Raw genomic sequence first — 27769 nt, forward strand, 5'->3', positions numbered from 1 at the left:
ACACTTGAAATGTGAGGTTGGAAAAACGAATTGCAGGTGAAATGCCTTTGCAGAATGACCTCAATGAAGCAAATGGAATATTTAAATCATTGGCAAATGGGTGCAACAGAAAAGCAATCAAAAGGGGGAAAACATTTTCTGTTTGCCCTGCCCCCCTATCCGTCTCTAGGGACCTAGTGATTATGAAAATGTATAAATGGGCAAGAGAGAGAGCGAGAGAGCAAATGTGAGAGAGAAAAAGAGAGAGAGAGCGCGAGAGACGGCAAATAACAACGGGAGGGAAAACGGGGTGGTGCGATTGTATGAGCCTTCTAATATTGAGCTCGATAGAAGTACATCTCTTCTAGGCATAGAAAGCAGATGAACAATAGAGTTAGAAAACAGAAGACATGGAGCACAAAGAAGAGAACCAATGAATTTAAGACGCTTGAAGTGGACAACTGTATTTTCAAATTCCAAACGAGCACAGATGCTTTCTCTGTTTACATATTTTTTTGAGAATTTTAGCAGACAGCTGAGGCTCTTTTAATGTTCATGTATGAAGATGGTTAAGGCATGAGAGAAATGGATGCACAGCAGACAGTTGTGACATGCTGTTGATCCAAATCGACCAAGACGCGGACCAGGTGGAATGTTCTGTTCAGTTGCAGCCAGACGCAGGTATTCTCCGCTCAATACTAACATTCACGCTGATGTACTGACAATATTTGAGGATTAGCTTTCATACCTTTTGTAAGCCTCTCAAGGGGTACATGAAGTGTAAACACTGGCAATAGTTCGGCTAACATGATTAATTCATTGGCTGTCATAGACGGTAATAGATGTCTCATTCATTTGAACTGGGAAGGCTGGCAGTGAATGAACAAATGCTACTAGTGATGAACTCAGACAGGCACTGAAACTATATCTCATTACTGATTTTAGATGAGTGCTTGACTTACTTGGATGATCCAAAGTTGAACCTGAAGAAGACTAATCTCCCCTGAGAGACGACCCACCTCATCGTCAGGCTGGCTGGCACCGCCATGGCGTTCACCTTTGCGGCCTTTTGCTACATGCTCACCTTGGTGCTGTGTGCCGCCCTCATCTTCTTTGTCATTTGGCAGGTGAGTAAAGCACAGTACACACTTGAGTGCTCAATGAGCAAAACTTTAAGCCCCACTCATGCAAGACAAACACATCCACCCACAAATGCATGAACAACAGTTACTGAGACACCCCCAGAAGTGATTATTTGCATGCACGCCACAAATCTTGCAGTTGAAGAGACCATAACCCTGAACTAATTGTACATGTACTACTGTATATCAAGGGCAGATAGAAATGATCTTGTAACATATTGTTTTTGATGCTGGTAACACAAGAATGATGTTTCAATGTATCCTGGCGATGAAACAAAATTATGGATATCATTTCTAGATGGAAAGAGTTTGTGCAATTTCATGGACAATCTGTCAAAAACTGTAGTTTTCCTCACAGATAATGGGAATATTCCAGAGAAACATTTCTGAAAATAAAATACATTCTTGCAACATTCTTGTAAACAGAACATTTTCATAACACTTTTTTAGATGAAGCTTTCAGAGCATGCAACCTGGTTGGTCACTTCATTAAACAGTGACACCTTTTTAAAAATGATATACCGATTCCCGGTACGGAGCATATTGATAACCTATTGAGATACAGTACAAAGAATAACGAAACACCCAATAGAAGTTGCCTGGGTGACTTTCATTTGCTTATGAAATTGCAGTAGTTGTTTAAAACATGCCATGAAAATGTCATCTTAAATGAAACCCTTAACAATGAATTGAAATAATTTCTCGAGGACAGAATTATTGAAGAAAGGGATGTCATTTTTGGCCTAATTCAGATGATAAAAATTGAACATGTCTGCTGTGACAGTAAATTTTAGTCAAAATATGCTTGTTATTGTGATCCTTTAGCTAGTAAGAACAAATGGAACGACTGATATTCAAACCCTTTTATGCATGAATTACGAGACTTTTTAAAACCCCTACAGGGCACTCATTTAACTCATTGGCTGCCATTGACGGCGCTAGACGTCCAATCCATTTGGACTGCGAGGGGCAAGTGAACGTCCGTTTGTTCGCTCCTCCCATTCCAAATGGATTGGACAACTAGCACTGTCAGTGACACTGAAACATGAGCATTCACAGCCAGTGTTACAGGTTTAAATGACTGGGATGTCTCTCGCTGGCAAGGGCATGGAATGAGTTAAATCGTGTGCAAAAATAAACTTTTGAGTTTTAGAATGGTACTTAACTAGTGTGTATTTTTATTTTATTTTAATTTCACTAATTTAGTTTTCATCATCCATAGACTTCATAATGTATTGAAGGGACATGGGGCACAGGGCCGATTAATAGGGGGCCTGCATTGTCGGGGCGGCCGTCAAATCTGACCGAGTGGAATCACAGACAAACCGCTTTTTTTGTTGAAAATTCTTGTGAATAAATGCTGAATTCTTTATAGATATGGACGTAAAACAGTCTTGATTCTTGGTTAAAAGCAACAACAAAAAAAGGTGCAGTTAGCATTTATTTTTTGTAAATATGTTGAAGTACAATGCTAGTCTGTTAGTGAATGGAGCTAGCAGCCACCTTATGTAAACAGAGCTTTTCTGGTGAAAATTCTTGTGAATAAATGCTTAAATCACCAAATTCTTTATAGATATGGACGTAAAACAGTCTCGATTCTTGGTTGAAAGCAAAATAAAAAAAAAAAACAGGCAGTTAGCATTTGTTTTATGTAAATATGTCAAAGTACAATGCAAGTCACTTAGTGAGTGGAGCTAGCAGCCACCTTATGTAAACAGAGCTTTTCCGGTGAAAATTCTTGTGAATAAATGCTTAAATCACCAAATTCTTTATAGATATGGACGTAAAACAGTCTCAATTCTTGGTTGAAAGCAAAATAAAAAAACAGGCAGTTAGCATTTATTTTACGTAAATATGTCAAAGTACAATGCAAGTCACATAGGCTACGTTCATACTACAGGTCTTAATGCACGAATCCGATTTTTTGTCATATCCGTTTTTTTGGCGTGCCCGTTCAGACTGCCTTTATCCATTGAGACCGTTCAAGTATTACGCATGCGCACTAATTCGCAGTCCGACACCCGCTAAGCAAGAAGACCCGCATGCGCAGAACCATCAAAACAAATGACAGACGTCATCCGTCATTCCAGGGATATCATATTTTGCTTTTCAAAAGGTGGACACAAATAACAGACATAAATAATCCCCGTTTAGGCAAATATTCAAAGTTTATATGGATCGATAGCATGGACGCACTGTCCGTGCACGTCACACACACATACGGGCAGTTTGTCCCGACTCTCGGCCGTGGAGGCAATGTTGAAATATTGCTCACTTGGAACAGAGAGAAAACTGAGCATTCTCAGGCTTATCCTCAACCCATTTTTATTTTTTATGACTGTTGTCAAGCTCAGCTCTTCCTCAAAACTCACTTGAGTTCACTGCAAGCTAGGCGCTAATAACGCACAGGTGCATCGCTACGGTAACGACTCTCTCGCTATTTGATGACGTAATTGCTGCATTAAATCCGATTTGCGGGACTGGACAGTACAGACCGCCGCGACAGTCTGGAAAAATGTGGCCCAGATCGGATTTAGACCACATACGAAAGTGACCCAGATCGGATTTGAAATGGTCCCGTTCTATGCGACTTGTCACGTTCAGACCGTCAAGTTAATGCCTCACTCGAGTCGGAAAAACACGAAAAAATTGGATTCGTGCATTAAGACCTGTAGTATGAACGTAGCCTTAGTGAATGAAGCTAGCGGCCGCCTTATGTAAACAGAGCTTTTCTGGTAAAAAAAAATTCATGTGAATTAAAGCTTAAATCCCCAAATTCTTTATAGATATGGACGTAAAACAGTCTCGATTCTTGGTTAAAAGCAAAAAAAAAAAAACGTGCAGTTAGCATTTATTTTACGTAAGTATGTTGAAGTACAATGCTAGTCTGTTAGTCAATGTAGCTAGTGGCCGCCTTATGAAAACAGCTTTTCTGGTGAAAATTCTTGTGAATAAATGCTTAAATCCCCGAATTCTTTATAGATATGGACGTAAAACAGTCTCGATTCTTGGTTTAAAGCAAAAAAAAACGTGCAGTTAGCATTTATTTTAAGTAAATATGTTGAAGTACGATGCTAGTCTGTTAGTCAATGTAGCTAGTGGCCGCCTTATGAAAACAGAGCTTTTCTGGTGAAAATTCTTGTGAATAAATGCTTAAATCCCCGAATTCTTCACAGATATGGACGTAAAATAGTCTCAATTCTTGGTTAAAAGAGCAAAAAAACGTGCAGGTTTACGTAAATATTGTGAACTATGATGCCAATGCAGCTCCCATTGATTTCTTTCACGTTTCAAAATGCATGCATGGTACGAAAAATATAACAACTACCTTTAATCCTCGAACAAATCAGAGACAATCCTGAGACAATTCTTCCTGTTTGTATTTTCAACAGAAATCCGGCGTTAGATCGCTGCGTGCGTGTATGTGAATAGCTCCACTTGATGTGGGCGGCCCCCTACTTGAAGGCGAGGCACAGTGCATGACCAATTTGACCCGTCAATATCATTATGAAGTCTATGCGTCAACATTGTAAAATTCATAAATTTATTTATAATTATAAAACGTAACATAAAAAATACAATAATGATTAATAATAAAACAATAATAATTGATAATATTTAAGGTCTTTTTTAAATTTACCAAAATAGTCATTTGCCCTATAAAGTTTTAAAGGTCTTAAGTGGCATCATTAGAGTAACTGTCCACTGTAGTGACCAGTGTCCATGAAAGTATTCAATTATAGGGGGCGACATTAAAAAAAAAAGTTCTTATCAGAGCAGACTCATTGCTACCTTTCCAGTGGCTCCTTCAGTGCTCTAGCGCAGGGGTCCTCAACCTTTTTTGCACCACGGACCGGTGTTATTTGGGTCTTTTTTTCACGGACCGGTGTTCTGACAAATTTTGCAACCCATCAAAAATTCCAACGATGCCTTTCCGCGCATGCGCGTAACGTTAAAAATGGCTGCGAATGCAGCGATTCCAAAGTAAACGCTACAAACTTTCTTTAAAGAAAGAAATATTAACTTAAGTTTGATCATGGACGGACATATAGAAAAGTTCTCCTCAGACACATCCTGCCATGTTAGCTGCACACCGCTCTCTCTCCGCTAACGACTTAACCCTGTCGGTAAGCATCAATTAGGAAGCTCGCTTCACAAAGATACAATGTTGGAAATTGTAGCAAGGTTTTCAGTGCTTTTGTAGCGATGTCAGGATATTCCGGAATGACTTTAATCCAGAACCTCGGTAGAGTTGTTGTTTCAAATGTACGTTTAAGGTCGCTGTCATTTGCGATCTCTACAAGTTGATCCGCCTGTTGCACAGACATGCTCGAATCACTCGGTTTATTCACAAACGGGTCACAAATCCACTCCTTCGCAGTTCGTGGGTCTTCGAGGTTGTGGGCTCATCTTCTGGCTCGTCAGGTGCCCTTTTCACCGTAAAAAATCTCTCCAAAGACGTCTGTTTTCCAGTCATCTTCGCTCGTGTGGGGGCTAATTATTTCCGGGAACAAATGTGTTGCGCCCGCAGCCTATTCATGCGTTATTATCGAGGACAAGCGCACATAGATATATTATATACACAAAACAAGATTTACTGCTAGCAGTCCAATCAATGGATTTCTATGAAGACATTCTAATCTATCCTGTAGTATTATATCTAGAGTAGGCAGGGATATTGGTGTGTTAAGCAGGGGCACAAGGTTAATTCGGCTAGAATGCGGTCATTAATAAATTATTATTTCTGGGCAGCCCGGTAGCAAATGCGCCACGGACCGGGTCCGCGGCCCGGCGGATGGGGACCCCTACTCTAGCATGTGCATGTTTACAATAAACCTGCTCCTCAAACAAGGTGTTCACATTCATACCACAGCAAACTGTACCTAATGGATTCCGGGAGGAAGCAAAGCACTCATCTCCTTGCCTGATATCAATTTGCAGCATTTTTCAGTCAAAATTTGCACAGACTTTACTGGAGACTTCTGCATGGACCTGACAAACAGTCGCTACTCACAAGGACAAAATCGCATTGAACTTCAAATTAGTTGTCACAAATATGAGACAGCAAACAACGAGCATGTCGATTAAATGGCGCGACTTGGTATGAGTCAGTTGAAGTGTCTGTCTGTGTGAGGAAAAATGGGGGCGGGTGGGTGGGGAAAAGGCAGAGAAGCGGATGTCTGACTTTCTGTTCAACCGTGTGATTGAAAGGCTTATCAAACTATGAATCCGATCCGCCCTCCACCATCCCCCCCGCCGAGCCAGTCTTGACTCACTACGAGAATATCCCAATTGAATTCGGCTCTCAGCCAATGAAATCATTTATTCACCGCAATTGTAACCATGGAACCCACGGAGGGGGTTTGCCATGTTGCTATGGCAACTGTATCTGTTTACAAGTGTGAAAAATGATGAGGGGAGTCACACGGACTAGAAAGGAATCACCCCCGGCATGGGAATGCTCACTTTGTGTATATATTATTGATCAATGTATAGGGGCTGAAAGCCATCCACTAATATACAGAAATGTATACTCTTCACCAATTCTTTGCTAATAGACATCCAATTCATTGAAACTGAGAGGACAGTGTCTATATATTTGTTTACTGTATTTGAATTAAATCCAAAAATAAAAAAAAGAGAATGTTTACCGATTTCCCCTCTATTTGTTAGAAATTGTAAATAAAACAAATTAATATATAAAAAGAATAGTTACATTTTGCCTTTTTAAATAAAAAAATAAAATAAAATAAAAAATACAAGTAGTCCCCGGGTTACAATGTACATGACTTACGTGTTTCGACTTTACGATGCCAGAGTCTCTTCCGCCATTTTGTCTAATCTTCTCTTTTTGCCGCGTAAATAGTACTTTGTTATACCGCACAGTCAGATGTGGGTAGAATAGCTAAAAATTTTACTCAAGTCAGAGTAGCGTTACTTCAAAATAATATTGCTCAAGTAAGAGTAAGAGTAGTCATACAAAAAAGTACGTACAAGTAAGAAAGTATCCAATGAAAAGAATACTCAAGTAATGAGTAACATTTTGAGTAACTGCTTTTTTTATTTTTTCAACAATGGTATTTTTTTCTCTCAGCACAAACTTTTCTACAGTATATGAACTGTTGTTATAATGATACTGTACAACAGGGGTGCCCAATCCCGGAGCTGGATAGGGGCTCTCGAGGACCGGGATTGGGCACCCCTGTTGTACAATAACCCATTACATAATCAAATCAGGCCAAAGGCGGGGGTCATTAAAGAGAGAGAGAAAAACAAAAATAATGAAACCTGATTCGTCCAAGGAGCATGGGTGCCATGCCCTCTGGTGGAAGAAATAAATAATCATAATATACAGTAATAATAAATAAATAGTGAATAGTTCCTTCACAGTTGCTATTATGAAATTGAAAGGATCATAACTCCGGTTTTGCTTGGTCAATCGGTGCCATATAAAAACTGGGAGAGAGTTTTAAATCCATGATTTTGACTCATTTTGAGGGCAGCGCACTATGTCAAATACTTTATTTGTTACAGTGCTTTAAAGATGTGCGATTGAACAGGCTTGCGTGATCAGAGAACAGCAAGTTTGCGTCTGATTGGTGCAATGGATTATTGTTGTGACGTCTCATTGTTGAAATTAGTAGCGCTACCCTTGGAAATAGCATCGTGAGCAAAAAAAAATCTTAATATGTAGAATAAAGACGAAAAATGTAGTGACTCTTGTGTAGCTCAAGTACACATAACACGTTACTACCCACCCCTGCGCACAGTATCTTATTTTTTACTTTATCTTATTAATATGACGGTTATGGCCTTTGGCAAAATGTGTATTTGATCATGATGTTGACTTTTGTTTTGCGATGCATGCTTTTATTTTGGCGCAGGGAGCGTAGAGCAGGTACAGTGGTATTAAAAACTATCTGAACCTTTTGGAATTTCTCACATTTCATAAAATCACCATCAAATGTGATCTGTGTGATCTTTGTCAAAATCACACAGATGGAAAAAACAGTGTCTGCTTTAACTAAAACCACCCAAACATGTATAGGTTTTCATATTTTAATGAGGATAGTATGCAAACAATGACAGAAGGGGGAAAAATAAGTAAGTGAACCATATTTAATATTTTGTGGCCCCCACTTTGGCACTAATAACTTCAACTAGACGCTTCCTGTAGCTGCAGATCAGTCTGGCACATCGATCAGGACTAATCTTGGCCCATTATTCTCTACAAAACTGCTGTAGGTTCAGCCAGATTCCTGGTATGTCTGGCATGAATCGCTGTCTTTAGGCCATGCCACAGCATCTCAATGGACTTCAAGTCTGGACTTTGACTTGGCCACTCCGGAACGTGTATTATTTTCTTCTGAAGCCATTCTGAAGTTAATTTACTTCTGTGTTTTGGATCGTTGTCTTTTTGCAGCATCCATCCTCTTTTTAGCTTCAACTGTCTGACAGACAGCTTCAGGTTTTCCTGCAAATCATTCTGATAAACTTTTTAATTCATTCTTCCATTAATGATTGCAAGTTGTCCAGGCCCTGAGGCAAAAAACAGCCCCAAATCATGATGCTCCCTCCAACATGCTTCACAGTGGGATTGAGGTGTTGATGTTTGTGAGCTGTTCCATTTTTCTTCAACACATGACTTTGTGTGTTACTCCCCAACAATTCAACTTTGGTTTCATCAGTCCACAAAATATTTTGCCAAAACTTCTGTGGAGTGTCCAAGTGTATCTTTGTGAACATTTAACGAGCAACAATGTTATTTTTAGACACCAGTACCTTCCTCCGTGGAGTCCTCCCATGAACACCATTTTTGGCCATAGTTTTACATATAGTTGATGTGTGCACAGATAGAGAGATATTGGGCTGTGCCAGTGATTTCTGTAAGTCTTTAGCAGGCACTCTAGGGTTCTTTTTTTACCTATCTGAGTATTCTGCACTGAACTCTTGGCATCATCTTTGGTGGACGGCCTCTCCTTGGGAGAGAGGCAACAGTGCCAAACTCTCTCCATTTGTAGACAACTTCTCTGACTGTCGATTGATGAACATCCAGACTTTTAGAGATGGTTTTGTATCCTTTACCAGCTTTACACAAATCAACAATCCTTAATCGCAGGTCTTCAGACAGCTCTTTTGACCGAGCCATGATGCACATCAGACAATGCTTCTCATCACGACATTTCTTACCAGGTGTGTTTTATAATGTGCAGCTAACCACTCATCAGTAATTGGGCACACACCTGACTTAAAATGTTTGGTAAAAAAAAGTTTTCAATTGCTCTTTAAGTCTCCTTAGGCAGAGAGTTCACTTATCCTTTTCCCCACTTCTGACATTCTTTGCATGCTATCCTAATTAAAATATGAAAACTTATGTTTTGGTGGTTTTAGTTAAAGCAGACACTGTATTTTCATCTGTGTCATTCTGACAAAGATCGGATCACATTTGATGGTGATTTTAAGCAGAAATGTGAGAAATTCCAAAAGTTTGAAATACTTTTTCATACCACTGTAGTACTTTCCCATGCGAGTATGAGTACATGTACACACAAACAATGTATTTGCGCACGTGCACACAAAAAGAAGAGCTCATTTGCGCCGACGAAGAAGTCGCGCAGCCGCGTGTGAGAGAGAGAGGGGAAAGAATTAAGATTAGCTCACTGTCTAACTAGGATTTAGCTCCAACGTCTTGGAGAGGACACTACAATGACGTATAATGCATGTTTTTGGACAGTTATTTTGGGATTTAGGACATAACTAGGGGTACTTAAAGGGTTAATTCAAATTTATGCTGAAATTCGGGTTTCGTCCCCAGCGTAGGAAAGGAATTCCCTCGTAACCCGGGGACTACCTGTACATAAATATTATATTTACAGTTTCTCATGTAGGGGAAAAAATGGAAAATAAAGAAAACATTTTAATTGGTTTAAAAAAGGATTGATTATTAAAATAGATGATTCATTTGATAATCAATTATTCAATTAGTCGTGGCAGACGTAGTTTCCCCGCCATTAACGTCTTGACCCATCAAGTTAAATAGCCCTATGATCATTAGTTCATCTGCCCCTCCCAGTCAAAATGGAATGGATGTCTATTGCCATCAATGGCAATGACTGAGTACATAACCGCTCTTGAGTACTTAAATGTTAATAATAAATCAGAGTAAACATTACCTCAGATTTCTGCTTCTTGTGATTTGTTTTCTGTGTTGTAGAATTGCACTCAAAGTGATGTTTTTTTTTTCATTGTTCAAACTGTACAAATAGGCTTACATGTGTTTTTATCTTTCAGATTATTGCATTTGATGAACTGCGCACAGATTTCAAAAACCCTATCGACCAGAGCAATCCCACCAGAGCGGTAAGCGATGCAGCTACCTTGAAGTGTCGAAAGCATTCAGGCATCCTTAACCTTAACATTAAAAAGCCTTCAAGAAAGGTTCTTTTGAATAGTCATGTGACTGAGAGATTCAGACTTATCACAAGGAACAAAATCTTGTTTTTTCCTCAAATATGCTCATTATTTTTTAACATCCAATGTTAGTTTAAGCTTTGTATCGAACACTTATTTGTACTGTATGCAGATTTTACTGATCAATCTTCCACAACATGGGTGTAAAACTCATTTTTGTCGTGGAACATTTTCTTTCTGACGGCCATTATCTCGGGCAACCTATCAAAATATTTAACTCATTTGACTGTAGTTGAAGGCGCTGAACATCAAATCCATTCATTCATTTGCCCCTCAGTCAAAACGACCACAATAATCGCTAAGCAAATGACTCATCTATTTTGATTGTCAATAAAATGACACATCGTTGAGCTCAATACTATCCAAATCCTTTTTTAAGCCTCTTAACCATTTTAAATATTTTAAATTTCTTATATACATTATCTTTTAAATAGAAAGACCTATATATTTTCTTTTCATATATCTATTTGTTTGCATTTATTTACAATTTATAATTAAAGAAAATTGGAGAAAATTAATATACTTTTTTTTTTTTTTTTTTTTAAACAATAATTTTGTTAGGAAAAAAGGGGGGTGGGGCATTTTATATCCTCCAATGTCTTCACTATGGAAATTTTACAATCTATTCATATACAAGGCATTTTAACAATAGAAAGCTTGTCGGTCTGGTTGCAGGTTTTGAGTGTTGTATGTGGTAATATGCTAATGTTACAGCTTAATGAATAAATAGTTAATTTTTTAAAGCAAGTCCCATTTGAGGAATCCCCATCCAACTGAGTTTATGAAAAAGTATACTTTTTCCTCATAAAAACATAAAAGAGTGATGGCTGCCATTACTGTATTCACATTGTAAGTTGACATCAGCTGTGGGATTCGAATGTTCCAGCAACAACGTGGAACTGCAAAGTGAGAGTGATGAGGAGTGGGAGAGGAAACTGTGAAATCAGACTGTGGGAGTGTGGAGGCGCGCCAGCCAAAAACACACACAAAACATGCACACGCACGCACGCAGACACTTCAAATGTACTGTATAGTAGAAGTAGAAGTAAAGAAGTAAAGTATAGAAGTAAAAATGTCTGGAAAAAATCAAATCTTCATTCAACAAGCGTATTTGAATCAAGATAAACAAGAACTCTGACTCTAACGCAAAGATGGAATCTCCTTAACTGCTGTTCATTAATATACAGGGGATGACATACATAGATGCAGATGGTTGGTGAGTCTGGAGTGTCAAGTTTGGATTCAGGAACCAGGGCAAAGTCCACTTTAAGGTCATCTGGGGAATTTGAATTCATGTTTTACGACGTGCTCTGCGTAATATCCTTAGAGGTGAAAGAGATGCCTTGATAATGTAGGTCAGAAAAAACCTACTAACCTAAAAACATATTTTTGTTTACCTTCACCCACCATGGTTCTAGAAACACATTCATAACTACAGTAAAACAGGTTACTTGTATTACTACGTACTGTAACTATAATGGCCATGCAAAAAAAAAAGAAAAAAAATCACAGTAATAAGGTTAAAAAAATATGTTTACAAACAGAATGTAATACTCTTACAGAGGAATTCAGTTAACATGTAACGTGTAGCGCTGCACTATATTATAGTTTGTTCCTTTTACTTGACTAAATAAGGTAATTTCTTTAATCAAAATGCTGGGCACTCTTTATTTCAAGGCATTATTAAATATAGCAAAGATGTTTAAGTTGCCAAACTCACTATTGGTCCCCGTGGTACCTCAACATACGAACGAATCGACACAGGATTCTATCGACATACAATGTAAAATTTGACTCGTCATCCGTCTCGACATAAGACATGCTCAAAATATGAATATTTACGACAGCATCGACATTTCATATATACATACATACATATTTGGTCAATACCAAAAGTTCATCTCAATACGTTGTTACGTACCCTTTGTTGGCAATAATGGAGGCCAAACGTTTTCTGTAACTCTTCACAAGCTTTTCACACACTGTTGCTGGTATTTTGGCCCATTCCTCAATGCAGATCTTCTCTAGAGCAGTGATGTTTTGGAGCTGCCATTGGGCAACATGGACTTGCAACTCCCTCCTCACCCCGTGGCGTCAAAATGATAACATGAACGGGGAGCAAAAATCCCAGAACCACACGGAGGGACCTAGTGAATGACCTACAGAGAGCTGGGACCACAGTAACAAAGGCTACTATCAGTAACACAATACGCCGCCAGGGACTCAAATCCTGCACTGCCAGACGTGTCCCCCTGCTGGAGAAAGTACACGTCCAGGCCCGTTTGCGGTTTGCTAGAGAGCATTTGGATGATCCAGAAGAGGACTGGCAGAATGTGTTATGGTCAGATGAAACCAAAATAGAACTTTTTGGTAGAAACACAGGTTCTCTTGTTTGGAGGAAAAAGAATACTGAATTGCACCATACCCACTGTGAAGCATGGGGGTGGAAAAATCGTGCTTTGGGGCTGTTTTTCTGCAAAGGGAACAGGACGGCTGATCTGTGTAAAGGAGAGAATGAATGGGGCCATGTATCGAGAGATTTTGAGTGAGAATCTCCTTCCATCAGCAAGGGCATTGAAGATGAGACGTGGCTGGGTCTTTCAGCATGACAATGATCCCAAACACACAGTCAGGGCAACAAAGGAGTGGCTTCGTAAGAAGCATTTCAAGGTCCTGGAGTGGCCTAGCCGGTCTCCAGGTCTCAACCCCATGGAAAATCTGCAGAGGAAGTTGAAAGTCCGTGTTGCCCAGCGACAGCCCCAAAACATCACTGCTCTAGAGGAGATCTGCATGGAAGAAAGGGACAAAATACCAGCAACAGTTTGTGAAAAGCTTGTGAAGAGTTACAAAAACGTTTGGCCTCCGTTATTGCCAACAAAGGGTACATAACAACGTATTGAGATGAACTTTTGGTATTGACCAAATATTTATTTTCCACCATGATTTGCAAATAAATTACTTAAAAATCAAACAATTGGATTCTCTCATGGTTGAGGTTTAACCATGCTGACAATTACAGGCCTCTCTAATATTTTCAAGTGGGAGAACTTGCACAATTAGTGGTTGACTAAATACCTATTTGCCCCACTGTATATTTAGAATTTTTTTGGGTGGAAATATGTGTTTGAATGATTTGTTAAAAGGATTGGGAAAAAAATAAACGTGAGCATTTTATAGCATTTAAGCAAGCAGACTTTTGCTATAAAAGTTAGCCAGTTCTTTTGTTCATTTATTTATTTATATTGTTAGAGGCTGAGCTCGGGTATTTTAATTTATTTTCAAATGCAATTATTGCTCTTGTGAAATGAAAGTGCAATTCTGCATAGTATGAAAGATCACTTGGGAATTTTATTTTGTATTTGCATTTAATGCTCTTTTGAAAGTGCAACCTGTGAAAGCCGTTGTTTTTCATCTCCTAAAATTTAGTCTGCAACACATTAAATGTTCCTAATCTGATTATTCGATTATTCGAACTAATTGACACATCAATCACTTAAATAATCGATAGCTGCAGCCCTATTAAGGTGACAATAACTACGCTTTTTAAAAACTTTTATTCATAATTCATTGGTTTTACGTGTGTCTAATTTAATGCATTTGTAAAATCACACAGAACACAGCACAATGTTTCCTCCTTTACCTCCACACCCGCTGTCTCCTCCAGCCTCTGTTCGCCAGTAAGGTGACAATAAAAACGCTTTTTAAATTTATTATTGATTCATAATTTGTTTTTTTCATGTGTCTAATTTAATGCATTTGTAAAATTAGAACACCGCTCACCGCATCCTCCTCTACCTCCACACCCGCCGTCTTCTCTGACCTCCGTTCACCAGTCTCTATAAGTTAAGGTGATAATATAAACGCCTTTTTTTTTTTTTTTTTTTTTTAATTTCTGATTTATTTATAAAATATTTGTTTTGCTCAGTTAAATTGCTATTTTTAATTGTACCTGCAGTATTTATTAAGGATTTATCGTAGGTTTTTGGGCTGTTGAACAAATGAATCAAATTATGATTTATTCTTATAGGGAAATTCCTCTTGACATACGACCATTTCGACATACAAACCAGGTCCTGGAATGAATCAAATTCGTATGTCGAGGTACCACTGTACACATCACTACACCCGGACTGGTCGATGGTCAATGGCAGGGCATACAGTACACTACATAAACAAACAACAATTCACACTTACTGACAAAATATGGAAAAACTGTCTTAAATAACCCCCAAAATCATGTTTTTGGGATCCAAGCGCAAGCCAAAACACAGAAGAAAAAAAAATTAAGAAATGTATAAGACTGTCTTTTTGTCTAATCAACAGAGGGAAAGGATTCTCAATATTGAACGAATCTGCAACCTTCTTCGACGAGTGAGTAGTTTCATCTTTTCACCTGCCGTACTTTGATAATGACACCAGGGGGGTTCATTTGTCTCTCCCTCTATTGGGAGTGTCATGACGCATTCTCTATTTCACTGCTTCACTCCAAACCCACACGCTGATTCATAATTTATACGCTGTCAGGATTTTTCTTCACATTCCGTAGAAAAAAATATGTCTGTCACAACTGGCACAAAGAAGAAGAGGCCATAGGTTGCTATCTCCATTGTTTTTATCATGAACGATGCTGTCTTTTAAGTTGTATGCTTCCAGATGTGATACAAATATGTGGAAATATAACAGATTTTTTTCAATCAACCATACAAGTCCTTCAAAACAAAATCCTGATACCGATTATAACACCTGGCTGTGTGGTCTCCGCAAACGCCGATACTGTATCGATGTTTCTTGGAGGAAAAAAATTATATATACAGCATATATATGTTCATGTGAAAAAATTAGGGCACCCATATATGGAAGCCTGTGTGTTTTCTAACATATTGGGTCATATGGATATTTTAGTGTCAAATATAACAATCTTGAGAGATTCAAGCAATAGAACTAAACAATTAAAACTGAAAAAAAGATTTTCTGTAAAATTTAATTTTAAATATATTCAATTTTTGTTGAGGAATAAATTAGGAAACCTCCACATTCAATCCCACTTAAAACGGCTAAAATCACACACAAATGTATCTCATCAGGTGCACATGATTAGAACATCATTACCCAGTGTTTTGAAGGAGGCTTGCCTTATTTAAACGTCACACTTAGTTTGGTATGCCCCTGACTGTTGAAGTGAGAGAAAACACCATGGTGAGATCTAAGGAGCCGTCTGATGACTTCAGAAAGAAGATTGTAGACGCTCATAAATCTGGTAAGGGATTTCAAAAAAACTCAAAACAAGATAAAATCAGTCATTCCACTGTCCAGAAAATAGTCTAAAAGTAGACGACATTCAAAACAACTGCCAACATGCCCAGGTCTGGCCGTCCAAGAAAGTTCACCCCGAGAGCAGACCGCAAAATGCTAAAAGAAGTCTCCAAAAACCCTAAAATATCAACATGGGACCTACAGAGGGCTCTTGCTACTGTTGATGCCTCTACAATCAGAAAGATACTTCACAAGTTTAACCTTTATGGGAGGTGAGAAAGGAGGAAACCTATGCTCTCCAAAAAGAACATGAAGGCCAGACTGAAGTTTGCCAGAGTGAATGTAGACAAAGACCAGGACTTTTGGAATAATATTATACCATACCATACCATATATACTCTTACCTACTATGAAGCATGGAGGCGGAAGTGTCCTGGTTGGGGGATGCTTTCCTGCAGCAGAACTTGGCCAGCTCACCATCATAGAATCTATCATGAATTCTATCGCGTATCAGAGGGTGCTTGAGGAACACGTGAGATCATCTGGGAAAAAAATTAAAGCTGAAGCGAAACCAGACCTTGCAATATGAGAATGACCCAAAATATACCAGTAAATCCACCAAGGACTGGCTGTAAAGGAAGAAATGGAGAGTCCTGGAATGGCCGAGTCAAAGCCCAGATCTTAATCCCATTGAAATGCTGGGGGGTGACTTGAAACGGGCTGTACATGCAAGAAACTCCTCGCAAACTTTCTTCAGACTGATGTCAAAGACTGGTAGATGGTGAATCAGTATACATCTTGTTTAATGCAATCAAATGGAGTTGTTTTTTATAGAAACTGCAGCATTTTGCCTAATGCAATCAAATGGAATTGTTTTCCTAGAAACTGCTGATAGTTGTTTTGCCTCAAATAATCATGGACTATTAACTGCTAACACAACAAGGCTCATGACTTATTTAGCAAGATCCACAGGAAGTATTAATCACCCAGTGTTTCAGTCACACCTCCTTATTTGTATTCAAAGACAGTGGGGTTTCTCGATCAGTGTGCATTTTCTATACAGCCGGTCTTGTAGCTAAGTGCACCCAGAAATTTCTGAAGATAAAACTGCACAGTAATGATCTCTTGCCTCCAGTCTTTTACTTTGCAACCCAGTCTAGCCGTCTCACCTGAATTGAAAACGAACACGTGGAGGGTGTTAGGTGGTAGGGTCTCATAACTTTTTCCTCAACTAGAATATGCATTTTTGTTGCTATATTTAACGAGTAAAACAATGTTAATTTTTGTTGTTTGCCTGCAATTTAATCACTTTCTATTCCAGATATAAAGAAAAACAAGATCCGACATTGAGATGTGATCTTTTCTTAAAAAAAAACTGAATATTTAATGGGCTGTTCTAATTTTTTCACGTGACTGTATATATTAAATGCTAAATTACTGCATGATCACTTGAATTTAAAGTAATTGCAATCATGGATTGGTCAGACACTGCTTAACTCGTCAGCCATTGATGCCGCCAGAACAAATGTTCATTTGCAGCCACCCTACTGATGAACTCATTTAAATTCACAGCAAAGGAATCAGTTCTCTTTAGCCATTGATGGCGATAGATGTCCAATCCGTTTGAACTGGGAGACCACTGTTCCAGTTTAAATAGATTGGAAATATACTAGTGATAAACCTAGATGAAAAGAGCCACGTGATTGGAAGTCTATCTTTATCTGTGGCACTGAACAACTTCATGTGTATATTTAATGCATTTGTTGTGTTTAGCTGGTGGTACCGGAGTATTCTATCCACGGGCTCTTCTGCCTGATGTTCATGTGTGCCGGAGAATGGGTCACACTTGGCCTCAATATCCCGCTTCTCTTCTACCATCTCTGGAGGTACGCCATGTACGGTCCCCTAACAGAGGCTACAGTGTCGAGGACAGACTTCATTATATACGTTCTATTCAGGTTTTTCCATCGGCCAGCTGATGGGTCAGAGGTCATGTACGATCCAGTCAGTGTAATGAATGCAGACATCCTCAACTACTGTCAGAAGGAGTCGTGGTGCAAACTGGGCTTTTATCTACTGTCGTTCTTCTATTATCTCTACAGGTATGTTTCTGCGCTAAGGCCAAGTTTTTTACTGCAGGTCTTAATGTCAAATTCCAACCTATCACCTGTATATCACTTTTTTCATTTTTCACACCAGAGCGCTATTTTTTCCTATGGGTGCCTTCGCTTTCTCCGACTTTCTATAGACATGTAATGTACGCATCTGGGTTGCAATACTGTAACTACGCAACTACCATGATTTAAACTTATTGGGTGCCATTTTCATTTTTTTATATAATTATTAAAAACAAAACAAAACAAAAAAAAAAACTACAAAAGATTTTTAAAGTGATCATAAAAAAATAAAAGCATGAATGGTACCACTTTGACAGTGGCGTTATATGACATAAGTCCGTTATAAATATGACATGACACTGTCGTGAGCATTAATGAACGATTATGACGGATGTCATTCAGTGTCATCCATAACTCCATTTATGTCCAGTCATAGACTTCATATTGACGGGACACGGGGCCGATTAATAGGGGGCCTATCTCTGTCAAAGCCTATCTCTGTCAAAGCTGACCGAGTGGAAACACACACAAAGAGCTTTTTACGTAGAAAATTCTAAAAGTTACCATTTTTATTACGTAAATATGTCGAATGTGCTGCTAGTCTTTAAGCCACTGTGGCGTTGCCTTATCACTACAAAGACCTTTTTACGTTGAAAATTCTTGTGGATAAAATGCTTAAATCTCTGAATTCTTTGTAGATATGGAAATAAAACAGTCTCGATTCTTGGTTAAAAGCAAAAAAAAAAAAAAAAAAAACAGCTAGTTAGCATTTATTTTACGTAAACATGTCGAATGTGCTGCTAGTCTTTAAGCCACTGTGGCGCCGCCTTATCACCACAAAGAGCTTTTTACGTTGAAAATGTTTGTGAATAAATGCTTACATCCCTGAATTCTTTATAGATACAGTGGGGCAAATAAGTATTTAGTCAACCACCAATTGTGCAAGTTCTCCTACTTGAAAAGATTAGAGAGGCCTGTAATTGTCAACATGGGTAAACCTCAACCATGAGAGACAGAATGTGGAAAAAAAAAAAAAACTGAAAATCACATTGTTTGATTTTTAAAGAATTTATTTTCAAATTAGAGTGGAAAATAAGTATTTGGTCACCTACAAACAAGCAAGATTTCTGGCTGTCAGAGAGGTCTAACTTCTTCTTACGAGATCTAACGATGCTCCACTCATTACCTGTATTAATGGCACCTGTTTAACTCATTATTGGTATAAAAGACACCTGTCCACAACCTCAGTCAGTCACACTCCAAACTCCACTATGGCCAAGACCAAAGAGCTGTTGAAGGACACCAGAGACAAAATTGTAGACCTGCACCAGGATGGGAAGACCGAATCTGCAATAGGTAAAACGCTTGGTGTAAAGAAATCAACTGTGGGAGCAATTATTAGAAGGTGGAAGACATACAAGACCACTGATAATCTCCCCCGATCTGCGGCAAGATCTCACCCCGTGGCGTCAAAATGATAACAAGAACAGTGAGCAAAAATCCCAGAACCACACAGGGGGACCTAGTGAATGACCTACAGAGAGCTGGGACCACAGTTACAGTGGGGAGAACAAGTATTTGATACACTGCCGATGGGAAAACCCATTGGCTAGGTCAGTAACACAATGCGCCGCCAGGGACTCAAATCCTGCACTGCCAGACGTGTCCCCCTGCTGAAGAAAGTACACGTCCAGGCCCGTCTGCGGTTCGCTAGAGAGCATTTGGATGATCCAGAAGGGAACTGGGAGAATGTGTCAGATGAAACCAAATCTCCTTCCATCAGCAAGGGTATTGAAGATGAGACATGGCTGGGTCTTTCAGCATGACAGTGATCCCAAACACACAGCCAGGGCAACAAAGGATCGGCTTTGTAAGAAGCATTTCAAGGTCCTGGAGTGGCCTAGCCAGTTTCCAGATCTCAACCACATAGAAAATGTGTGGAGGGAGTTGAAAGTCCGTGTGGCCCAACGACAGCCCCAAAAGATCACTACTCTAGAGGAGATCTGCATGGGAGAATGGGCCAAAATACCACCAACAGTGTGTGAAAAGCTTGTGAAGAGTTACAGAAAACATTTAGCCTCCGTTATTGCCAAAAAAGGGTACATAACAGAGTATTGAGATGAACTTTTGGTATTGACCAAATACTTATTTTCCACCATGATTTGCATATAAATTCTTTAAACATCAAACAATGTGATTTTCTGTTTTTTTTTTCCCACATTCTGTCTCTCATGGTTGAGGTTTACCCATGTTGACAATCACAGGCCTCTCTAATATTTTGAAGTGGGAGAACCTGCACAATTCGTGGTTGACTAAATACTTATTTGCCCCACTGTATGTACGTAAAATAGTCTCCATTCTTTGTTAAAAGAGCAAAGAACCAGGCAGCATTTATTTTACATGAATATGTCGAATAAGCTGCCCGTCTTTAAGTCACTGTGGCGCCGCCTTATCACCACAAAGAGCTTTTTACGTTGAAAATTCTTGTGAATAAATGCTTAAATCCCTGAATTCTTTATAGATATGAACGTAAAACAGTCCCGATTCTTGGTTAAAAGCAAAAAACCGGGCAGTTAGCATTTATTTTGCATTTATTTTATTGCGAATTATGACGCCAATGCTGTAGCGGTTAATTTCTCCCATTAATTTATTTCACGTTTCAAAATACATGCATGGTACAAAAAAATACAATGATTACCTTGAATCCTCAAACAAATCACTCCTGAGACAATCCTTCCTGTTTGTATGTGGTACAGCTTTCGTACTTTTTCAACCTAAATCCGGCGTTAGATCGCCGCATGTGTTTGAAAATAACTGCGACCGACTTCGACCTACTGAAGCAGAGTGTGGGACGGCCCCCTACTTGAAGGCGTGGCGCAGTGTCTGGGGAATGTGTCCCGTCAATATCATTACAAAATCTATGGTCCAGTCAGTTAGTCAGTTAGCTAATAAACAGAGTAGCCCAATAATAATAGTGAGAATTAATTCCAAACAGATAAATGGGAAATATAAATTGAGACTGCACAACTTGTAGCATGTAATGTTAATGCAGCCCAATATTACACATGCATTAACTATACATTTGAGTTTCTTAATCACCATGTCTTTGTTTTTCAAGCATGGTCTACGCTTTGGTGAGCTTCTAACAGATTCTCATGCTGAATTCAACATCAAAAAGGGAAGAGCAACGACATCAGAGTGTCCCGTCCATGTAACCATCCCATCTTTCTTGGCTTTCTTGGAAGATGAAACTTCAAAAACCCAATCTGAGCGCAATTGTGAATGTAAAGCTGTTGCCTCCAACCCATTTAAGTCGCTTTATTACAAACACTGCTGTGAGACAGATGGACAAAAGTACCCTATGTACGGAGGATGGAATTGAAGCAGAAGATGGGAAAGGTGTTTGTGTTGCCTTTTTCGCCTCATTCTAATTTTTAACAAGGACTCTGAAGGGCTGGAGTAATCCAATGCTGCTCTTACTTATCCAGTCTCTTTATTCACTGTGACTCTCCAAACAAGTAACCTGGGCTGGAACACAAAATCATTTGTCTGTAATGTTTCACTTACAACGTGTGCACATGCCAAGTAGTTATTTGGTATTATTTAGTATTTTGATAGACACATCCAATATCAACAACTGTTTTCTGTTGCATTGAGGGAACAGTTCACACTGTAAAAAAAATACAGCTGTTTTTTACCATTAAAAAAAAGAGGGGATACCGTCAAATGTACATTAAAAAATTCGATGGCATAAATATTACCCAACTGGTCTCTTGGAAGTCAAATGTGCTATTGACTTAGCTACTGCAGACCACTTGACGGAGGTGTTGTGCATGTAGCTGGTTTTGAGGGGAAAAAGTGCTTAAATACACAAAATATAATAAATAGTTACTGTAGATTGTTGTTAATTTGACAATGAACATTTTACGGTTTCCCCGTTTTTTTAATGGTATAGTTTACAGGAAATTTAATTTTTTCCCAGTGCACTTAGATATGAACTAAAAATCACTGTAAAAATGCGGGCAGGGATATAGAACAGGTTGGTGGATGCACAGCCACTTTCAATCCTGATAAAGCTTTGGCCATCAGCGCCATCAAGGTAAGCGCCACACTGGAAGAATAACAATTGAAAAAGCAAGGTTGAAGTCTCTGTGTGGGCGATTCAACTTGAATTGTATTCTTAGCTGGAAGGACATACTGTACTTTGTGGGAAACGCTAGAAGCCTTCTACTCCCCAGAGAATTCTGTGCTCACAGAATTATTGTCAAAAGATTGTATATGAAAAACATCGTGCCAAAGGTCAGGGATTATGTGAATAGCAACAACAAGGGTTGAGAAATTCCTTACTTTGTGACCTACTTAAAATTATATGGTGACAAGCTACAGTATGTCTCGGTTTGGTAGACTACAATGATTTTGTTAAAAAGAAATGAAAAAAACAAAAAAAAGGAAAAATGTTATTTTTTAGCGTGAAGAAACCGCCTTATTTCCAGTTAAGTTTACGTATTAGCACCAATGCTAGCTGTTTTAGCACAGTGACATCTAATGTATGACAAGCAATGAAAAACACAAAACTAGTAATGTAATTAGTGTTGCACCGATACCATGTGTGGTATCGGCCGATGTAGATACTGTACCGATACCAAGTTTTTTGAAAAAAAAAACAAAACAAAAACAATTTTCTTTTGATACTACATTACTTCAAACTCACTTGAGTACAGTATACATACAATAGAGTACAGTATACATATTGTACATACAATACATACTTGCGACTCTGTGCTTTAAACTTCAGGCCCTCAGTCTATCACGGATTTTTTTTCGGGTAAAAAAAAACAAAACAAAAAAAACTACAGATGAGCTGTCACGAGCCGATCACGTCTCACTCCCCCTCCCCCTCCCTGCTCTTTGTTGTTGCAGTGCACTGGAATTGCTGATTAAAGTCAATGGTGATTAACAGACGTTTAATGTATGATCTTGCCACAGATGCCTGCTTCAAAGCGCCGCATTCGCCATTCATCGTTTAACTTGTTAAACAGTTGCTGGGACAACTCATTGTGTGTAAGTGAGCAGCTTGAGCGGATCAGAGTGGACTCACTCAATGAAGCATTTCATAAAGACAAGCATTTTCATATTTATTCTTATTTCAAAATACCTTGGTGGGACAATAACATGTTTAAAACCTTAATTATTAAATTTGAAGTGCTTGAAATCCATTTATACAAATAACCATGAATATATTTATACATAAAAGTTTTTTTTTTTTTTTAATTTTACTTTGAGAGGGAAAAAATGTGAATAAACCTGTCTTATATGTATCTTTCCAATGCTAAATCTGAATAAATACATTAAACACCTACAAATATATATATATATATATATATATATATATATATATATATTTTTTTTTTTTATTGGGCACTACTTCGCGGTTTTTCACTTATTGTGGCGGGTTCTGGTCCCCATTAACCATGAAAAACGAGGGATCACTATATGAAGCAATTGCATCTGCTTAACTCGTTCTCATTAGCGGTGCTAGATGTCCAATCCATTTAAAGTCGGAAGGTTGGCAGTGAATAAACGAACATTCATACGTAGCTGGCGGTCATCTTTAATAGTGCGACCAGCGGTTGGAAACTAAATATCAAAAAGTATAACTACGCAGCATCGGCACGTTATGTATAAACACTACCGATACTTAGGACGCCATTTTAGTGCCGCATTGGTACCGATATATCGGTGCAACACTAAATGTAATAGCTTTGATGACTGTATGTGAGTATGTGTTCGACAAGTTACAAAGACTCAGTGATAACAATGTAAAGACTCATTTAACTTATCTGGATATTACAATCAGGCACATGAAGTCGTTGCTGCCTGATGACCAAGCCTTTCCTCATCTGTGCTTTCTTTCATGTGTTCATTAGTTGTAGATAAGTGATGATTCCATTGTGATTTGAACAACTGTAGGAGTACAGACATTCAGGGGCCTGATCAAAACGTTTCTCCCGGCGGGTTCCATATGTAATTAACAAGTGTTGATAAAATGTCTGTTGTTGCTACCTAGGATAAAGTGTTATTAGTACTGCAGCCTGTCAAAATATTTTAAACGTCTGTCAAAATCGCAGTAACTCTTCACACCAAAATGTGAAACATCTTTTGTGAAAGTAAGTGTAAGAAAACACCATTTTGAATAGACAGCAATACAAGGATTAAAGCCTAAAACTGGAATAAATTCAATCATTTCCAAATAATGCAAATAAACACTGGCTGTTTTACGATATAGTAGTACAACGATAAAATGCTTTAATTTTGTGATTTTCTTCCTAATTCTTTCAGTGCCATTAACGATATGTTAAAACATCCATTTGAACAAAGTTCAAATGGATTGCACCTCTATTGCTATCGATCAGGGCTGCAGCTATCGAATATTTTAGTAGTCGATTAATCGATAGACTAGTTAGTTTGAGTAATCGGATAATGAACGTGAAAAATTTAAATACCTGAGCTCAGCCTCAAACGGTATATATATATTTTTCAATGAGGATCTATGTACAACAAAAGAACAATTGGCTAAATTACATAGAAAAAGTCTGCTAGCTTAAATGCTATAAAATGCTAAAGTTTTTTTTTTTTTTTTGCAACGCTCTTAACAAATGATTCAGACACGTATTCCCACAAAAAAAAAATCTAAAAATACCTATAAACTGCATTATGAATGCATTAAAAACATTAGCTCAAACAAAAACTTAGCTTATGTTGGTCTTAACAGGGAGCAGTTGTGAAAAGAGGCAGTCAAGAGGGAAGTGTATCCACCCTAATCAATAAAAATAAATGCAAACACTTTCGAAATAAACCATTACAACGCCACTTTAATTAAACGAATACTCGAGGCTACAAAATTTAATTCGAATATTTCTTTTCTAATCGAATACTCGAGTTAATCGATTAATCGTTGCAGCAACTATCAATGGCAGCCAATGAGTTAATGACTCTATATTCACATTATGGTGTTTTGATGATTTGGGAATAGTTCTTTGGCAATTTATTTTGAAGAACACAGTGACAAAATGTTTTTTTGTTATACAGTATATTGTATTTGGTGTTTATGCTACTTGCATACTTTGGGCTCTTAAGAAAGGTGCAATAATTACTCGATGAATCGACAACTAATTGATTATCAAACTAATCGACAAGTATTTTGAATGAACTGCTTTGAGATCTTGTGTATCTTCCAATTGTCCAAATCCTTGGAACGTAAACAGGAAGTATTTTCTGATTGTCATCCTTTATGAAAACGAATCGATATCTTCTGTTTATTCAAAATAGGAAAGGGTAAAAAATATTTAGCAACATTTTGGTCTATGTTCTGACATGTTAAAGGCCAAAACAGTCAGAATCGATAGATGTTTAAGCATATTCTGCGCTGTCAGTTTTAAATAATGTCGTTTTTAAACGAGAAGGAAATTATTTTTTCCCCCGTTTCATCGAGTAATTAAAAAAAAATTCAACAGATTATATGGTGATTTAAAATAATGTTTAGTTGCAGCCCTAAGTAAAACAGAAATCAAATAAAGGGCAGCTGCTCTGCCACAGTCATACATTGACTCCTACAAAATGCTTGTAAAATCTACACAAGTTAAAGTGCAATTAAGGTGTTGTCGATACAGAAAGGAGACTAGACACAGTTTCATATGTAAAATATTTTGTTATATTCTATTGTTTACAGGGTTTATTCTGATATCTCCTTTGGTGTAATTATTGCAATAAACCTTTCTGTGTTTACAAAGTCATTGTCTTTCATAATAACTGTCAAGATACAGTACATTGAGGAATTGAATTCAGCTATTTCTCTATTTAAAAATATTGTTTACAATTGGAGTAATTTCAAGACTGGTTTATGTGTGCTCGTTTTAACTCTCACTGCCATTTTATTACTGGTAGATGTCCAATCCATTTGAACTGGGATTGCTGGCATTGAACGATCATGCTTTAGTCCCACTGCAGGTGCTGGACGTCCGATCCATTTTGACTGGGCTAAAAATGGATCGGACGTCTAGTGCCGGCAATGGCAGCAAATGAGTTTAAATACAATTCAAGGCAGCAACCAGGCGCCTCGCTGATATTTTCTGTTGAGTGAAAAGGACACATCATTATCCACTGTCGCCATGGAAACAAAATTGTATTGGACATTCCTGTTGACTCACTTCAAAACTTTGATCCACAACATGGAAGAATACAGCTCAAGTTCATCTGTACATCATATCCGTGGTATTTAAAAAAAAAAATTTTTTTGCCAATTTTTACATGTCACATGACTGAAAGTCTGCGCATGCAGCCATGAAAACCATAACAACAATGCTTCTATGATGAGGTACATACACACTAGGTGCATCTGTTTCTCCCACGAATTGCACTATTTCACACTCATCATCCTGGGCTCTTCCTTTCTCATCACCCTCCGCACGGCCATAACTGTCTCAACGCCTTTCCGCTCTCTTCCTACGTCTGTGCTCTCACAGACGTGTTGCCATGGAAACTGGCTACAACTGCAGGGCTCAAAACGGTAAGATTGGCATACACATGGGTGCACTCTCAGTGAATCGCTAATTCATCATTACACAAGCCACAGTGGGACATTACATGTTCGTCAGGACGTGCAGACACGATACATAAGAACATAGTGTACTGTAGTATATTTAAATTAGGAACGGACAAAGACACTTGAATGACCGTGATTTAAGTTTTTCTAGTACTGGAAAATCATTTAATTGAAATGTAAACAGATAGTATGTGGTAAATTCAGAGGTGAATTTCTCCTACTTTCACACAAATGTTTATGATATAATATAGCTAAAAATTTGAAAATAAATATACTTGGACTCAACATACTGTACGTGGGTTTGCTGTCACTATTGTGCATTGATCATAAAACATATTTACAGTGAGGAAAATAAGTATTTGAACACCCTGCGACTTTATTCTCCCAGTTAGAAATGGGTGGGTTTAGAATTTTTCATGGTAGGTGCTTGTCAACTGTGAAAGACAAAAAAATCCAGATATCACAGTGTATGATTTTTTTTTTTTTCTTTATACAATATATTTGTGTTATACTGCTGCAAATAAGTATTTGAAAACCTGAGAAAACCAATGTCAATATTTGGTACAGTAGCCTTTGTTTACTATTACAGAGGTCAAACATTTCCTGTAACTTTTCACCAGGTTTTCACACACAGGGATTTTGCACCACTGATCCACACAGATCTTCTCTAGATCAATCAGGTTTCTGGACTGTCACTGAGAAACACAGTTTGAGCTTCCTCCAAAGTTTTCCTATTGGGTTTAGGTTCTAGACACTGGCTAGGCCCTCTTTGATTATTCTGGCTGTCTACTTCGGGCCATTGTCATGTTGGAGGACCCAGTCACGATCCATTTTCAATGCTCTAACTAAGGGAAAAAGGTTATCCCCCAAAATCTCGCAATACATGGCCCGGGTCATCCTCTCTTAATGCAGTGCAGTCGTCCAGTCCCATGTGAAGAAAAACACCTTCAAAGCATGATGCTAACACCTCCATGCTTCACAGTAGGGATGGTGTTCTTAGGATGGTACTCATCATTCTTCTTCCTCCAAACACTATAAGTGGAATTAAGACCAAAGGTTCCATTTTGATCTACATAGCCACGTGACTTTCATCCCCTGACTCCTCTGGTTCATCTAAATAGTTATTGGCAAACTTAAAACGGGCCTGGACATGTGTTGGTTTAAGCAGGGGAACCTTCCATACCATGCATGATTTTAAACCATGG

General features: G+C 38.3%; 1 protein-coding gene across 1 annotated transcript; it reads left to right on the forward strand.

The window, feature by feature from the left end:
• Positions 1-269: 269 nt before the first annotated feature.
• Positions 270-27346, forward strand: cnih2 (cornichon family AMPA receptor auxiliary protein 2). The gene is made up of 7 exons (XM_057821122.1): positions 270-660; positions 925-1106; positions 10413-10481; positions 14916-14963; positions 17619-17731; positions 17804-17947; positions 21081-27346. Exons 2-7 carry the CDS (start codon positions 1026-1028, stop codon positions 21106-21108), a joined length of 483 nt encoding a protein of 160 aa, XP_057677105.1. The 5' UTR covers positions 270-660; positions 925-1025; the 3' UTR covers positions 21109-27346.
• Positions 27347-27769: the final 423 nt, after the last annotated feature.

This window comes from Corythoichthys intestinalis, chromosome 18 (assembly GCF_030265065.1).
Source record: "Corythoichthys intestinalis isolate RoL2023-P3 chromosome 18, ASM3026506v1, whole genome shotgun sequence".
In the NCBI taxonomy this organism is placed as follows: domain Eukaryota; kingdom Metazoa; phylum Chordata; class Actinopteri; order Syngnathiformes; family Syngnathidae; genus Corythoichthys; species Corythoichthys intestinalis.

Excerpts from the sequence above, each read along its gene's own strand:
- cnih2 (XM_057821122.1), top strand. The coding sequence starts at position 1,026 with ATGGCGTTCACCTTTGCGGCCTTTTGCTACATGCTCACCTTGGTGCTG. Across the intron at positions 1,107-10,412 it reads TCTTCTTTGTCATTTGGCAG|ATTATTGCATTTGATGAACT; the intron begins GTGAGTAAAGCA and ends TTTATCTTTCAG. Across the intron at positions 10,482-14,915 it reads AGAGCAATCCCACCAGAGCG|AGGGAAAGGATTCTCAATAT; the intron begins GTAAGCGATGCA and ends TCTAATCAACAG.